Source organism: Vulpes vulpes, chromosome 5 (assembly GCF_048418805.1).
Source record: "Vulpes vulpes isolate BD-2025 chromosome 5, VulVul3, whole genome shotgun sequence".
Classification (NCBI taxonomy): Eukaryota; Metazoa; Chordata; class Mammalia; order Carnivora; family Canidae; genus Vulpes; species Vulpes vulpes.
Window position 1 is genome coordinate 50,549,605 of NC_132784.1, and position 18,660 is coordinate 50,568,264.

General features: G+C 38.4%; 1 protein-coding gene across 2 annotated transcripts in view; it reads left to right on the top strand.

The window, feature by feature from the left end:
- DOK6 (docking protein 6) overlaps positions 1-18,660 on the top strand; it is a 358,944-nt gene that overhangs the window by 191,254 nt on the left and 149,030 nt on the right. For both annotated transcript variants that reach the window (XM_072758090.1, XM_072758089.1), the window contains one exon: positions 10,597-10,716. In XM_072758090.1, the coding sequence (XP_072614191.1) occupies positions 10,597-10,716 (120 nt within the window). The remainder of the gene's footprint in view (positions 1-10,596; positions 10,717-18,660) is intronic.

Genomic DNA, 18,660 nt, shown 5'->3' on the forward strand with positions numbered 1-18,660 from the left:
TACTTGCTTTTATATCACTGCATCAGTGGGAAGAGAATAGAAAGAATTGTGCACCTAGCTCTTACAATTTCCATGCAGAAGTATCACAAGAAATTTCTACTTTCCTTATACCACTAAATTCTTGATCTCATGTCTCCTTCCAGCTACCATGCCATCTATCTCCTTTTTTTTTAAAGAATTTATTTATTTATTCATGAGAGACACAGAGACAGAGGGGGGGCAGAGATATAGGCAGAGGGAGAAGTAGGCTCCATGCAGGGAGCACGATTCCAGGACTCCAGGAACATGCCTTGGGCTGAAGGCAGAAGCTTACCTGCTGAGCCACCCAGGCATCCCTATCACTCTTCTTCCATTTACAAAACATACACCAAAACCTTGCAAATAGAGTTCTAGATTTACCCATGTTCTGATTGCAATTCATGTCTTCTCTCTCCAATTTTCCTTGCACGTAGTCCAAGTGTTGGACTTTTGTTTCAATCAGTCTAACAAAAACTCCCCTTACTAAGGTAATTAATGCCCTCCATATCGATAAATCTTGTAGGCAGTTTTTAAACCTCATTTGACTTAAAGAATTACAAAAAAAAAAAAAAAAAAAAGGTAAGCTCTTCTAGAAACAGAGCAGAATGGTGGTTGCTAGGAGTTGGGGAGTGGGAGAAATGAGAAATCGGTAAAAAAGTACAGACTTTTCAGTTGCAAGATGAAGGAGTTCTGGGGATCTACCGAACAACATGGTGACTATAGTTGATGATACCACATTGTATATTTGAAATCCACTAACGGAGTAGAACTTCAGTATTCTCATACACACCAGATGCAGCATATTGAGTAAAGATTATGGCTACATTAATTACTTTGATTGAGGGGATCCTCTCACAACGTATACACATATCAAAAGATCGCATTGCACACTTTGTATATATTACAATTTTATTTGTCAGTTGTACTTCAGTGAAACTGACAAAAAACAAGACCATAAACAGCCCTTGGCTTCTTGAAACACTTTTGGTTCTTGCTTCCAGAATGTAATATACTCTTTCTTGTTTCCTCATCCTCAAGTGTCTGGTACTCTATGCCTCCTTTCATCCTCTTATCCCAGAATCTAATTGTGGGACAGCCAAGGTCTTAGTCCCTAAATGTCTTCTTTTTTCAGTCTGTGCAAACTAGTTGGTGGCCTCACAAGGACACATGGCTTTAAGTAAAACCTACATTCTGTTCTCCCCACATTGATACAGCCAATCTGAAGCTCCATCCCGAATGCCAGGGTCATCTATCCAACTGCCCACTCATCTGTCTACTTCTATATCTAACAGGCATCTAAAATTTATTTCTAAAATTGAGCTCTTATTTTCTTCCAACTGTGCCTCTCCCACAGCCTTCACTGTGTTATTAGTATACAGCTCCATTCTCCCCAATGCACAGGAAAACAAATACTGTGTTCATCTTTAACTTCTGGCTTTTTCTCACACACTCCAACTGTTGCAAACTTGCAAACATCATAGGTTCTCTTGAGTAAATTCCAAATCTACACGGTTATGCCCTCCATGCCCACTTTCCTACAGTGGTCCAAGCCGCCATTATTCCTTTGCTTGTTATCCATGGCCACTGCTTCTCTCTCACTCTTTTTACCTCTTTTTTTCTTAAAGATTAATTAATTAATTAATTATTCATTCATGAGAGACACACACACACAGAGCCAGAGACATAGGCAGAGGGAGAAGCAGGCTCTATGTAGGGAGGCCGATGCAGAACTCAATCCCATACCTCTTTCTTTATGATAGTCATATTTTCTTTCTTCGATCAACACCTCTTAAATTCTTCTTTGAGCCTATTTTGCCTTAAGCACTTTGCAATTTGTTTTTCACTTCTGAGTTATTTTTTGTCCTTTCTTCTACTTCTTTTCTAGGTTCATTCTACTCTTTGTTTTTCCTATTTTTTATTCACTTCCATTCTTAGTTTTTGAGTTTCTAATTCAAGCTGATTTTTTACATCCACAGATGTTTGTTTGAATATGTTCAATCCTTTTTGGAGTGTACACTTAGAGTTTTCTTCTGCTTCATGTTACTATTTGCGAGGAACGGGTGAGGTGAGAGGTGGTTTTCCTACAGTGATTTGAACTTGTGTGAATTCTCCTGTCTTGAGTGTCTGCAGTAGTTCTCCATGGACTCATTCCCTTTGCTGGTTCTCATGATTGGGTGTTTTTAACAGTCCTAGTTTAATTCAACCCTTTTCTGTTAATGTAACAACATCCAGGAGTGTTTCAAGGATTTTGTTTGCTCTGGTGATGGAGGAGGAAGTGTGAGTTCTCTGATATTGTGGCAATTTTTTGTCTGATAAGACCCTACATTTTCTACTTCTTTTTCTGTTTACTACTCAGTTGTTGCAGGGTTCTTCTTCTCTCCTTTTGCCTTGATTTGCCCTCAGACGTGTGAAGGCTGGCTTTGAAAATGATTCTGGCCCCTCTCAACCCACTGTGTGCCTTTAAATCACATATCCCTTCCGAATGGCATTTGGTCCCTTACCTCACACACCCCTTCCATCCCTGCCCTATAGGTCATGTTCCCATCTAGCCCGTCCTCTCTTATTGTCTGTAGACCCACAGTGGATCTCATCTTTCTGGCAGTGGTTCCAACTCTCTCTCAGACCCTCCTCTATTTGCCCTGCTGTTTTGCTCACTTAGCTTTTGTAGAATCTGTGTTCCCTGTTTTGAGACTTCTTTACTCCAGTTGTGATAATTAGGAAGTCCTTAGTTTCTTAAACTTCAATAAGATTTTATCAAATTGCGTTCTGTTTATTTGTGTGTATTTCTAATTTTTTATGGATCAAATACCATTAAATTAATATGCTTGCTTGGAGGTTTTCCTAGAGAGAAGAACAGACTGTTTGGCTTTTGTCTTGGTTTTGGTCTTCAGTGGCTAACACAACAAATCACACATGGCAGATTTCAACAATACAAATGTACTCACATTTTTGAAGAACAGACGTACAACACCACTCTACAAAAAGTAAGGTGTCAGCAAGGCTGTGTTCCTTCCTAGAAATTCTGGGGATGCAGACACTTTTAGGCTCATTGGGATTATTGGCCAAGTTCAATTCCATATTCAGTATGAGCTAGTGCCAAATGCTTTTATAATAGATTTGGCTGTGTAGATAGAAAGTTTTTAGATCCTTATATGATTTTAGACTATAGTCTTAAAAAAACCACAGCACTGGCAACATTTTCATATTCCAGCACACAGCTTTTCTCTTTCTTGTCTTCCTCACCACTCCCAAGCCCCATGTGATTGTTACATGGAAAGAAATTGCTTTTAGGCCTTCTGAGAACATCACTAAGATGAAATCTCTTGACAGCATCTCTTCTTCAAAAAGTTCCCTGCTTGGTAATTGTTCTTGTGAGAAGCTTAAAAGTGTGCGTCAAATATTCTGTTGGTATCTATTAAGAATTGCACAGATCGGAAAGTATTCCATCCTGATGCTGGCTTTCCATCACAGAAATGCACTTATTCTCAAGCTGGGCTTCAGTGTTGTTGCAAAGGATTGTTTTTAATCTTGCTCCCTTGTACTGTGTAGTTTCCTGTTTCCTGCATTGCAACACAAGCACACACACACACACAAAGTATACCATCTTTTTGGACTATTTGTAAGTGTTGATTCGTGTCCTTCCTTATTTTCTCTGAATTGTTTTAAGCCCTAGTGTCATTTGCTAACCTCCACATTAAAGCATTTTGCAACAAATTCCTGCCAGGCTAAAGAGCAGCACATTTGATGATTCTGTCATTTGCTGCTATTTGTCATTTGTTACTTTGAAGGATAGACAGGACAATTTTCTCTTTGGCCACATCTGAAAGCCTAATCTTACTCCTCCAAATCACAAGAGGAGAAGAATAGCAGAATAAGGTGTGCTATTCTGGATTCAAAAATTTGATGTATCAAACTGCTATGAAGGAAAGGAAAAGGAGTTATGATTGTGTGCATGAAAGATGGAATAAACTTAGGTAATAATTCATTTCCCTGGTACTAAGCTGACCTTTTACTAAGACTCCATTCCCATATCTAAAAATTTGATCAAGTGTTTATCACATATAGAATCAGAGGGATTTACATAAGACTGTCATCCTGCCATAAATACAACTAATAAGGTAAGTGAAACATACAGCTTAATAAAATCAGAAACATTTTGAGTGGGAGATACTTCAGAATTACTGAAGTTCAGTAGAGAGCCATATTTGCTATTTCTCCCTTCCCTGCCTAATCAAAGATGTGTTTTGTCTAGATAAGCCAGCTGTGAATAACAAACTTAAAATATTCACTTAAATGGTCATGAATAGAGACTTCAAAACAACCACCAAGTGACTATTGCCCAAATTATCTGCATTTGGTTCTAGAACTTGTCTTAAATTTCTGGCAATTAACTGCAAATCCCATCTGTTTACTTATTCCACATTTATTGATTAGTTTCCGTATTGAGGTGCCGTGCAGGGATCTAGAGCGACGGAATCAATGTATGTCACACTCCAATATCTTAAATATGTTGATAAGAAGGCAGAACGATAACTCATGAAACGTAGAGGGTATGTGAGAAGTATATGCGGAGCGCTGTGGAAATATAAAGGAAAGGTGTGCAATCTAAAAATGGGTCTGAGGAGCTCAACCAAAGGATTATTGGGTGTGAGCAAATGTGGAAGGGGCAAAACAGGGCACTTCAAAGGAATAAATGCGCTTGCTACTCAGAAAAGAAAACTAAAAGTTCTTCAGTGTTGAAACTGATCAGTTCTACTGATCTGACTTCAATGAATCAAGCTCCTTCCTGTGACCTCAAAACAGAAACCTATTTGCTGAAACCCGTCCTTAGGTTTTAACTGGTTTCTTGTCTTCTAATACAGAAAAAAATAAGAGAAAAAAAAAGTTCATAAAATATCAACAAGGCTAGTTAAGTAACAAGTAGGTACTAATTTTCAAGAATGAAAGTCATCATCAAAACATCATATATTTTAACAGCTCTATTTTCCCATAATGATACAAGAGATTTTTGTGTTCTTAAAGCAGGATTCTGCAGAAGGAGACATTTTTCTTCATTTCCCAGCAAAGCGTGTGTTTAAAAAGACTTTAACAAATATGAAAACAATATTATCACCAAATCATAGCAAATCTGCACAGGAGATAAGAATTGGATATAATACTTAAGGATTACTGGTTTTGGTGAAGACATGAGGATTATTTTACCTACATTATCCCAAGATTATTAACAAAAGCTAGACCTCGTGAGGACTAAGTGCAATAATCATTATTTCCACACAAAACTAGCCCTGCATCTTTCAATAAATTGACATGAAAGTGATTTGGTGCTATTTTAAAGTTTTATTTTAGCTAGTGCTTTATGATTTGGGTGGATAGCCTATTTTCTGTACATGTGATGAAATTTTCTTCACTTTTTTCAAATATAGTCTATTTTGGATCATTTAACTTTGATGTCATTATCCTAAGGCCTAAATTTAGTGAAAGTAATAAAGCTCGAATTTATTCAGCAGGCATTAATTAAAGATCTGCTACGTAAAGACCTCCTCTGATTCAAAGGGATACAGCTCTTCTCTCCCCAGAATTCTGCAAAGGAGGGAGGGAAAGACACTCAGGGAGAAGCCATTCACCTTCACTGAATTTCTATTTTTCACTTTCCCTGATCTTTTTCCCTACAATCAATAAACCCATTCGTCTCATAATTCACTCATTTAGCTCAATCTCCTTTCTCCATTTGACTGGTTATCGCCAAACATCTTCCATTTTTTTCTTTTGGGAGTTACCAAATTTCTTCATTCAACAAATTTTATACATAATGGAAACATTATTTGGGTGTCAGTTCTAGGGAAAAAGCTACTTACCTGAATTAAAAATTTGAGCATAGCTGCAAGCTACCCGAAAAAGACATCTTAATGAAAAAGCACATCCATCACAAAGAGAAAATGTAGGAAGCATCATAGAACATTTTTATGCCTGTATTCCTCCTTAAAGAAATGTAATTATTATTTTTTAATTTACTTTAAAGAGAGAGAAAGAGAGAGTGAGCATGCAGATGGGGGAGAGAGAGACACAAGCAGACTCCCCACTGTTTGCAGAAACCTACAGGGAGCTAGATCCCAGGATCCCAAGATCAGGCCCTGAACCAAAATCAAGAGTCCAATGTTACACCCACTAAGCCATGCAGGCTCCCCTCAAGAAATTTAATTATTTACACATATATGTAGGTAGAAGTTTGAAAGATAAAATGAAAGACGAAAGGTACCAAGTCTGTGGGAAAATAAACATTTTAAAATGCAGTGGGCTAGATGATTGCATTTGTCTTTAATCTCCTCTGCTCTGCAAAAATAAAATAAAAGATGGAAGGTAATTCAGTGAAAACACTAAATAATGATGGGACAAAATAAATTAATACGCCATAAAAAATTAAAGATCCTCAATACATAGAATTTTCCAAAGAAAGAACAAATAAAAAGCATGGGTCTAATTGTTTGAAAGGTGACTATCAAAAACAGGTTTAAAAAAAAAAAACCAAAGCATTGTATAATACTTAAGTAAATTCAGCTTATCTACAGCAAAACTGTTAGATCAAGTATGCAGACTACAGAGCTTAATACTCTTGAGATAAAGGCTTGGGGCTGATCTTATTGAACTAAATGGTACAACAGCCCCCCTTTTCCATGTGGCAGGGGACATTCCAAGACACCAGTGGATGCCTGAAACCAGGGGTAGAACCCAGCCTTATTAGACTGTATTTTCTCCTACACACACACACATTCATGATAAAGTTTTACTCACAAATTAGGCACAATAAGCAATAACCAATAATAAACTAGAACAATGATAATGTTCCGTAATGAAAGTTATATGGATGTGGTCTGTCTCGAGCTTGGGCTGTACTCACTGCCCCTTGTGAGGATGTGAGGAGATGAAATGCCCGTGGTGAGAGGTGAGTGATGTGCACATTGTGACGTGGTGGTAGGCTCCTGTGGCAGACAGAGGACAATCATCTGCTCCCAGCCATGTCTGGGTAACTGAGCCCGTGGACCTGGGGGCACCCCTGAACTGCAGAACCTGAAGAGAAGGGGCACGATGCTGCCTGCATGAACTCAGGGCTGTCCCTAGCTGCTCACAAGATCCCCAGAGATGCTTTTCCATCTTGGCCCCTGGCCACCATCCCCACACAGACACATTCACACACACCCACACAGACCCTCACACACACACACACACACTGACACACACCCTCATGCATTCTCACTGGCAAGCACATACCCTCACTCATACACTGACACACATTCACACTCACACAGACTGTCACAAATGCACGCACACACTGAAACGCACACACTCGTGCACACTGTCGCAGACTCACAGGCACACACACATTCAGATACACACTCACAAATACCCTCACGCTAGCTAACACACATTCACACATATGCTGCTGCACTCATACACACACACACACACACACACACACACACACACACACTGGCCCACACACTCACATGCACACATGCCCTCCCTTCTTTCCGGGCCCTGATCACATTTCTTCCACGTTGCTCAGCCTTTGCCACACCTCCCAGTTCGGACGGGTCAAGCCAGCAGCCCTGCAGGGTACCACATGCTAAACTCACCCCCCACCCCGCCCCACTAAACTAACCTACAGACAACAGAAACTGGTTTTCATATAACCTTCTAGCACACAACAGTACCTCACAGTGAGTCTGCAGTACATTTTTGTTAGAAAGAAATGAACTTTTGCTGATTCCTGAATTATAAGAACATGTCCCTCCCTCTGTTCCTCCCTTCTTCTGTCTCTCCCTCCCTCCCCCCTATTTTTCTGTTTCTGAAATTGTTTACAGTTGTCTTTAATGTGACTATATGTATCCTATGTTTATTGCTTCCTCTGTTTCTAGTCCTCTGTACTACTGCACTATTAAAATGCTGAAATACTGCAATTCTTAGGATTTGATCCAAAAGACATCTTTAGCTGCCTGTGCAAGCTCAGGAACCCCTGTCATCTCTGTGCTGGGAGACCTCCCTGGTTCTTACAGAAATGCCCCCATTGAGTCCTGCCCCAGAGGATGAGCTCCAGCTTTATAGAAGCCCTTTTACCGTAGGGTTGTTTTCTTTGTCTTACTGAATCCCAGGACAAAAGAATTAATAGAAATGAGTGACATATTGCTTTAACCACTGGGCACGCACTGATTTAACATTTAGAGAGAACGCTGGCACAAAAGTGTTTGTCATATTTAACATTTTTATTTTTATCCCAAAGAGCATCCTAGGTATTCTCAGCTCCATCTATGGAGTACCAGAAATACTATCAGGTAGAGACATGCAGATGAGACGCTCATTGCATGTGATTTTACTGATGATTTGGAATTGTGGAGTCCTGAGAAATAGTCAAGATACGAAAATATAAAGAGGAAAAATATAGTCCTATTGTCTGCCTTAACAGAAATGTCAAGGATTTCTAAAGATGTGGCATGGAAATTGGCTTAAGATTTTGATTTGGGGACGTCTGGGTGGCTCAGTTGTTGAGTGTCTCCCTTTGACTCAAGTTGTGACCCCGGGATCCGGGATCAAGTCCCGCATCGGGCTCCCTGCATTGAGCCTGCTTCTCCCTCTGCCTGTGTCTCTGCCTGTCTCTCTGTGTCTCTCGTGAATAAATAAATAAAATCTTTTTTAAAAGATTTTGATTTGTTGTTAGAAAAGCTTTCAAAATTTTTATAAATCTTATAAACCAAAACTCCTCTATCTGATGAAAATGATTTTCAATACATGCTGCTGCTCCTGTAAAATTCTTTTCAGGAAGGCTGGCCTTTCCTCACTAGAAAGGATTCCTCATGGAAAGCTGTGAGCCTCAGCCCATGCCTCTTTTGTATATGATTGGCCTTGTGATTGAAAAGGATTATTGTCTAGATTCCCGAGAAAGGCCTCAGCAGCCAGACCCAGGCTCTGATTCCACCTGAGCAAAAGGCCAGGCTCACATGAGAATCTACTTCCTCCCTAACCTAGGTCGATGATGCATCTAGAACTACTGAGAGGATGGCCCCTGATACGTGCAAACTGTACCTTATGTAAAGAAACACCTTTCATGCCTAGAACATGGGAACTATTATTTTCATTAGAATAGTCCCCTGTGGAGGACCACATGCTCCTTTTCTTTATTTTCTAACAGTATTTTATGGTCTTGACAAAACTAAAAATAAATGACAAATTTGGCTTGACATCTCATTGATCAAACCTATTTTTGAGGCAAAGGCAATGTGACTAAGCACAGGAAGAACCATTACCCAGGTTTGATGGTGTTGACCGTTGAGCAGAGCAGTTGGTATTCAAATCCCTAGAGTCAAGAAAACCTGTCACAGATAACTTTTTTTATGGGGAGCTTAAAATGCCAAGGCAAAGGTTGGAATGTCATCCACGGAGCGCAACAAGAGATTTGAAGGAAATCTATATTAAACTGTTCTAGTAGAGATTTATGCCACATGGAAAAGTCAGAAATTTCTCTGGGCAGGTATCAGTGGAAAGTTCTCATCCAATTTCTGTGCAGCATTTTTAGGGCCTGGCCCAAACCCTTTTTCAGATTCTTCGTATTTGTAATATCTACAAGAGCTGGGCTGCAGTTCTTTCCTGGTGCTGACCAGTGATAGAGGACCCAAGGGTGACACTGCTTATCCACCTCACCCACATGGGCTAACATAAGAATCAAATTCACTTACATTTCAGAAAGTGTTAGATACTACAAGATTCTGTGTAGGTGTAAGATGTTCTGAAGTTTCAAGCAAAGAATAAACTTGCGAATATAAAGAAGTTGGAAGATAACCAAAATCTTAGATAATTAGAGTTTTCTAAAAGAGAAAGTTACTTTGAATATCCTCTCCGAATTTTTTTTCAAAGTAAGGATGAACCATTTTTGATGTTTACGGAAGAAAAGCTATCACGTTCTTGTGCCAATCTTTGATACGTTGCAGTTAAGAATGAAGGATCAGGTTTTCAACCCACACAAATCTAAGTCACATTAGGAAAGGTTTCACTCATTTATTTTAGTCTGACATTTTTCAAGTATTTGTTTATATATTTTTATTTTCTATTTAATTAATTTTTCTAAAAATAATAAATTTTCTAAAGACAATGTCTAAAATTTAAAAACCTATATTTTAGTATGATATGATATAATTAATATTTAATATTTTAATATCTAAATATTATAATATAACTAATATCTAAAATAATAATTTTTCTAAGTACTTGCCCTCTAAAAATTAAATCAATCCAAAATATACTGGATGGGAAACAACATTCTCAGACTATTATTTGTAAATAAGATAAAGTACATTGGTGTAACTTGAAATCACTTAAAATATAATTTTATAATGTCAGCCCATGGGAAATAATTGTGGGGATTTTTTTCATTTCTTGAATATAGGTTTGTTTTTTGTTGTTGTTGTTCTCTTAAGGTTAAGATTTTTTTTAACTCTTACCACCTACCTTGAAAGAAGGTTCAGGAAGTGATCTTCCTCTGGCATATCTGCACAGCACTGCCTAACTTGGATGGTGTGTGTTCGTTTCCAGAGCTGGAGGCCGAGGAGTGGTGCAAGCACCTCTGCATGGAGTGTCTGGGGACCCGGCTGAACGACATCAGCCTTGGTGAGCCTGATCTTCTGGCCGCAGGAGTACAGCGAGAACAAAATGGTGAGTAAAAGTTGCCTTCTGTTACATAAAGTGCACTAAGAGTTGTAGAACTTTGAGACCAGAAAGGGCCGTAGGAATGTTTCAGACCAATCATTTTGAAAAGAAAGTAAACCGATCAGTAACTGTGAAGAGGCTTTCCCCAGGTTGCATAGCAACTGGGAGAAAATACAAAGGTACAATGCAGGTGCCCTGACTTCTTGCACTGTGACATTGCAGTATATCTAAATAAATTACTAAATAAGGTAACTCAATAGATATTAAGTTTTGAATGTAGATTTCTACATTTTCTTCTTTGAGAGTTGCTGTAGAATTAGAATCTTAATCCACAAATTGGTCTGTCCTGTTACTTGTAAATAGATTTTTAGGGACTTTGGCTAATATTAGGCCTTAGCTCGGGCTGCTGGAACAAAGTACCCTAGACTGCGTGGCTTCAACAACAGGAATTAATTTCTTACAATTCAGGAGGCTAGAAACCCAAGATTAAGGGTCGGTTTCCAGTGAGGATCCTCCTTTTGACTTGCAGACAGCCATCTTCTCACTGTGTCCCCACATGGCTGAAAGAGAGAGAGAGAGAAAGAGAGAGAGAGAGAGAGAGAGAGAGAGAAAGCTCTCTTATGTCTCTTCTTGTAAGGGTACTAATCCCATTATTGGGGGGGTCCACCCTCATAACCTCATCTAAACTTAATTACTCCCAGAGATTCCATCTCTTAAATACTGTCACCTTAGAGGTTAGAGCTTCAAATGAATTTTAGGAAGGCACAGTTCAGTCCAAAGCATACTATAAGTATGCAATGATGAAATAATAAATTTGAGGTATAATAAAATTGAGGCTTATGTGATATGCATTGTTGACTTACTATATACTGTTCTCTAGCATAAGAGGCATTTCTGAAAATCTGCATGGTCTTGACTAGCATCTCTAAATCATGAAATCAGAGCAATGTGATGAGCTCCTTTTTCTTTATTTTTAAAAATAATTATAATCATCACTAGATGACCTAATCGTGTGAAAATAGAAACTTTTCAATGTTGCAAATTTTTGATGGCCAGTGTTTTTGAAAAGGTTGAGAGACATCAGTGAAGCTTGACACTAATTATTAAAAAGAGATTCTGGAATTATCTGTGGCTTTTATAAGCCACAGACAACACAGTTTGCAAAAGTGCACCAGGATAGCACTTGGAGATCATGATCTTGTTATGACTAATAATGTGCTAATAACTTATCACGGTCTTTGTGGCCCATTACGAAAAAGCATTATTTTTTTGCTTGTTGCTACCTGAAGAAAAAAAAAACCAACAAGTTTTCCCTGTTAATTGGCTACAAACACATGTGAGCACGACACTTTCGTTATGCTGGCAGTTTTCAGAAAGTCACAGAGGCATTTCTCTAGCTCGTCATCCAGCTTCCATTTCATATTCCATTCTTGACCATACTCTCTGGAATTTATTTCATCTCTCTGATCTGTTTCCTAAGAGCTGTGCCACATGCAGGACATCCACAATCGTGCTGCTCAAAGCATGCTGCTCATCCACCATTTAAGAAGGAAAGAAACTCTTACCAATAAACATTCGTCAAGTACCATATCAAGGAAATACGAAGAAAGGGAATAAATCAGGCCTGTGGGTGGGAACATCATTGTGTGACTCATTTAGTGTGAACTATATGCTTTTAAAGATTTGGGGTTGTATATGGTTTCCAACAGGACCAATGGATAGTGTACTCCTCTGGTTTATTATGGGTGTATTTTTAATTTCATAATAATGTCAGAATAATTTGCTGAGATATATAGCAGGAGCAGACATGGCCTGCCAAGGCAACTTTTCTGGCTGGTCTGAATGCGTGCTACACCCCTTACTTAGCTCAGAAAAGTGACTAACTCTCTTCTGATTTTAGTTTTCTGCTGAGTGAAAATTAACTCATGATGGTTTAGTGAGGTGATGCAAAATAAAGACTAACCCTCATGCTTAATTCAGTTAAAAAAAAAGGCATAAGTATTTTTAAGTACAAGTGAAAATGAACAAATTCAAAATAATTCCTGTGTATACAAGAGATCTGAAATTATAATAACATTCAATGCCATAAATGGCTTTCTTAGATTTACTTTGTTTAATAGTCCTAACTTCATACAAAGGGATATATGTGCTTTTTAAAAATAAATTTTAGAAAGTTATGAGCAGTGATTTAGTTGGAGAAGGTAGGGATCCCTGGGTGGTGCAGCGGTTTGGCGCCTGCCTTTGGCCCAGGGCGCGATCCTGGAGACCCGGGATCGAATCCCACGTCGGGCTCCCGGTGCATGGAGCCTGCTTCTCCCTCTGCCTGTGTCTCTGCCTCTCTCTCTATCTCTCTGTGACTATCATAAATAAATAAAAATTAAAAAAAAATTAAAAAAAAAATAGTTGGAGAAGGTAGTGTTTGATTCTTTTAAGCGACCCCCTAAAAGTACATGGTACCCTATAAGGAGATCAGCAAACTTACTTAAGCACACAGACACACTAATGATCGCTGAGACTTTTAGTCACTGAACATGTTTAGTGTTCAGCATTAAAAGGAAACTTTGTAGATGGAAGGATCTCCTTTCCCTAGAAATCACCTTTCACATGGGAGTATTTCTCTTCGGGTCCCAATGCCATCGGCATGGCCATCGCTCCAGGCTCTTCAGGTCTGTGTACACTTCCTTTAAAATGCCTCGAGTCAAAAAACTAAAAATAAATAAATAAATAATAAATAAATAAAAATGCCTTGAGTCCAGGTAATAACACCTTTTCTTTCTTCTTGGCCCACTGGGCTTGCTGAAACTTTTAAAATAGTCACTCATAGTATAGGAGAAAATGAAAAGCATAAATCTTGACAGAATATTAAGATTATAGGTTTTACTATCGTTAGCCCAAAAATTTCAGTATTTATGTATATATGTATATACATATGTATATTTATGTATATATCTACATCCTTGCCTGAGAGAGAAACACACACAGATGGACGCAATTTGTTACTTGCATACCTTGATTTTCTCACTTGCTAACCAACCAACTTCCCCCATAAATATGATAATTCCATTTTAGGATCCCTCCTGAAATAAATATCAGTATTTCTCAGGTGAAGACTAAGAATGCTCTTCGGCCAACTTCAGTCTGAGCTCTGGGGGCCCTATGATTGCTTTAGGGACTCATCTATTCCTAAAGACAGTACTCCTGTTCATTTTACTATGGGGAGGGAAAGTATTTATTGTTGTGGCTAGCTAATTAAAGTCTTTCAAAATAATATTATCCTTTAAAGGTGTCTTTTCTTGTCTTTCAATCACTATTCCAGATTCTTCAGGCATAACGCTTCCTAAAAAGAATCCTTCACTTCCAAATACATGTTTGAGTCATTAATATGTACAGATTTGAAAGATTTGTCATTACAGATTCTGTTTTTTTCCTTAAGGCATTTTAATATTAAATTGTATAATATATTCTTCATCAGAAACATTATGTTACTATTTTATCAATGATGTGCTTGGATTTAATCTGAAATTTCTTTTAAGAGATAAGATAGGTTTCCAGCAGAATTGATGTCAGAAATTACATCATTGTGGCTTGAGGTAATCTTGTGGTATCCTATCATCAAGCAAGGACTCACTACTCACACTTGACCACAGCATTTTTTTTTTTTTTTGACATTCAGAATTGCTTCTTCTCCTCTAATATTTTTCTGGCTCTTCACACCACTTGGTCTTATTTACTCTGAGACTAGCTAAGAATAAACATTTGTGCAAATAATTTTTAAAGGTGTAATGTGTGTTGCTGAGATAAAAGTGGTTATCGATTAAATTCTTCGCTATAATCATCTTTATCTAGAGCTGTCAGCTGCTTTCGTATTGACCCAGAACCCACATGGTTTAGGGGAAAGTAAACACACACAAGTGCACACACACACACACACACACAAACTTATTCTTAGACTTTAAATAACACTGCCACAAGAAAGTGCATATTAGGTCAAATTGAACTTTAAATTCTTTTTTTAAAATATTTTATTTATCTATTTGAGAGAGAGATAGAGAGAGAGCTTGAGCATGAGGGGAGGGACAGAGAAAGAAGCAGACTCCCCACTGAGCAGGGAGCCTGACTCGAGGCTTGATCCCAGGATCCCGAGAACATGACCTGAGCCAAAGACAGGTACTTAACTGACTGAGCCACCCAGATGCCTCTTAACTTTAAATTCTTACAACTTCTAGAATCTTCACATCTTTCTGTAATATTTAAGATAGCCTACACTGAGGTTAGAACGTACAGTGTTACAATAATGGTCCTTTACAAAGGATTCACTCTACATAATAGCAATTTTAGAAAACAAATATTACATGTCAATCAGTAATAGCAGAAGTAAGCATCATAACCAAGAAGGAACTCACCTGTAGGAAATACCTGCAGTTGTTAGATGTGGACTCCGAGGGTATGTCCAGTTTGCTGTTGATGCAAGAGATCGCCATTTGGAACAAAATGGAAAAGTAACCTCAGACTTTGCCATCCGGTTAATGCAGAGTCAGATCTGAAGGCTTGATTTTATCTAGGAACTGGTGTGCCTGTTTATGAAAGGACTAGAACTGGTACAGATTTTTACTGTTAGCCTAAGAATGTGTATACCTTCCTCCAGAAGCAATGCTCCACAGTATTCCAGTGTTTTTTTCTAAATTATTTACCTGGGTTGCCATAGTAACCATGCTTCTTACATTCCACTCAGACACTCTCGTATGTCATTCACTGATTCAGTATTCACCGATCAAACATTTTGAGGTTATGATATGCAAGAACTAAGCTGAAGAAATGTAGAATTCTATAAAACATGGTCATTACTTTTAAGAAGCTCATGGAGTAGTGAGGGAGATAAACCTTGTAAACAAGGTGCATAGATCATTGTGTTTTAAAATAATGCTGTGCTGCGTTACTTGACACACAAAATCTCAATAGCACAGACCTGGAAGTGCATCTTTATTATTCATGCACAGATGGGTTGGCCAGGATTCTGCTGACTCAGGCTGGGGGCTGCTGAGATTCAGCCCCAAGCTGCATGTGGTTGGTATCCATGTCTTTTCCGTGATGTATTTTATCCTCCTTACACTAATGGCTACCCAAGGCATGTTCTCAAAACAAAAAAACAGTAGTCCAAGCAAGCAAGCCCAAACTTGCAACACAAAATAAGCCTCTGCATGTGTCATGCCCACTGATATTCCATTGGCCAAAGCAAACCCTATGGCCAAACCCAAAGTGAGGAGGCCAGCGGGACTCTCCACCAGTGAGGCCGTGACATGAATTAGAACTTACTTTCTACTATGAAGAGGAAATGAAGAATTGAGGAAAAAATTATGTAATCTACCATCTGAAGTATAATAAGTGCATGATAAAATAAAAACAAAAGGAAAATGCTGTGGTATAGGTATGATCAATTCTAAACAGAACAGACTCCTTTCTTCTTTTTTAAAATTATTTTTTATTCCTCCAAACAAGCCTTTTCAATCAGGCAAGTCTGGAATCTTTAATGCCCATCAGTCGTTAAAGCCAGTATATGCAGGACCTTACTCACGTGGAAAATGACCAACAAATGACAAAACAAGGACAACAGTAACAATAAATGTCTCCCTACTTTAAGGTTCTTTTCCCCAATTTTTCAAAAATGACCTGGGATAAATCATACTCATATACACATACTCTTATACACATTCTTTATAACCAGTAATGAAAAGTTTTCCAAGTTTATTTTTTTGTCCATAGAATAACCCTGAGCAAAACCAAGTTTTGCATGGGGAAAAGAACCTACTTATGCCTGTGTCTGAATTTCTAAAATGCCATACACATACTGTAGTATTTCCCAAAGTGAGTTCCAGGAAATTCTACTACTACCACCACTCCTACTACTACATGCTCTTAGAAATGAGTTTATCGTGGAGTGAATTACTACTATATATCAGTGTTGTGGGCTCAATTGTCCCTTCCCCAAAATAAGATATTTTGAAGTCCTAGCCCTCCATGCTTCTGAATATGACCTTATTTGGAATAGGGTCTTTACAAAGATAGCCAAGTTTAAATGAAGTCATTAGAATGGACCCTAATCCAATATGACCTACAGTACATCCTTATGAAAAGGGGAAATTTGGACACAGAGACAGACGTGCACAGTGGGAAGAGGATGTAAAGACACATGATAAGAAGATGGTCATGTGACTGCAGTAACACATCCAGAAACCAAGGAAGGTCAGAGATTGCCAGAAAACACCTGGAGCTAGAAGAAGCTAGATGGATTCTCCTCCTAGAGCATTCAGAGAGGTCATGGCCCAGCCAACACCTTAATTTCAGATTTTTAGCGTCTAGAACTATGAGATATTAAATTTATGGGGCTTTTTAAAAATATTTTATTTGTTTATTTATTTATTTATTTATTTATTTATTTATTTATTTGAGAGAATGAGAGCCTGAGCACAAGCAGGGGGTGGGCCAGAGGGAGAGGGAGAAGCAGACTCTCCACTGAGCAGGGAGCCCAGCGTGAGGCTCAATCCCAGGACCATGGGATCATGACCTGAGCTGAAGGCAGATACTTAACCAACCAACTGAGCCACCCAGACACCCCAAGTTTATGTTGTTTTAAGCCACCTAGTTTCTGGTACTTTGTTACAGCAGATCTAGGAAACTAATACCAATTCTGTATGATGGTCACAACATGCCTTAACAGAGTAAAGTTATTGAGATGCTCTATAGTAAAGATCTGGTTTAATTTTGTATAACATAACATTTTCCAGACTCAGTTTTCTATGTGTCTCTTTCTGCACATAACACTTATTCACACCCTGCGTAACTTACCTTCCATGAAACACAATTGAAAATGCCACTATGGCCAATGAAGGTGATTATCTATAGGGAATACTGAAAGGTGAAGGTGATGGGAACAGCTACCCCATCAGGAATAAGATGATATTCATGAATGCAACACAAAATCTTGAATGGGACACACTATTTGCCTAGTCTAGTGTTGCATTGCTTTAATTTTCACTATCAGATGGAGATTGACACTGTATATGATTAACAAAACTTGATTAAAATTACCACTTTCTTCATTTGGTGGTCTTCAACATGCACTATGATGGAATAAAGATCAATACCATATAGATTTCTGACTCTTTTTGCAATAAATGCATCAGGGAAACCAAAGATGCTTTATAGTGCTTATCTTAGCACATGGCCAAATTGAATTGATCCATTTGTCAGACTGTAACCATGGCATTGCAAAGTGAGATGCATACTGGAAGAACTATCTTGAAATACCAAACAAAGGACCTTATCCTGTTTCCTTTGCCCTGGAAAGATTCCCTGTACAAACACAATGAGAGCAAAGATGTAAATTTCAAAAGCATTCCTACTTATGGGAAAGAAAAAGCTTTTGAGGGGAAAATGTTGAATACAGAATTACTGGTATCTCCGAGCCTCAGGCAAGAAGAAAAAAGAGACTGAAAATAAGTTTTATGGAGAGTAAGAAGTAAATACCTTGCCTTTCCCTTTTCCAAAATGGGAATTCAAGCGGACAGACACACATTTATATCACCTCATATAAACTGGAGATTTCTTCAAGATCAAATACTAGAATTTGATATCTCCAAATTGGATTTGATGACAAACATGGGAAGAATAGTGGGGAGACATCAGGAATGCCCAGAGAGAGTTGTAAGAAGTCAGAGAACCTCAACTGTCTCAAAATCCAATGGGACCTAGAAGGGGGTGCCTAGTTTCTGGGGCCCACACTGGATTCAGACACTATCTGGAAGTGGAAGTTGCCATATCATGGAAAGCAGAGTGCTGTAACTTCACAGGGATGTGGAGACATACAAGCCAGATAAGAGGACTCCCATTTCCTCTGTTGACTCCTGTGACCATATCAATTCAGCCTATATGAAAAGGAGAGGAAACTCCAAA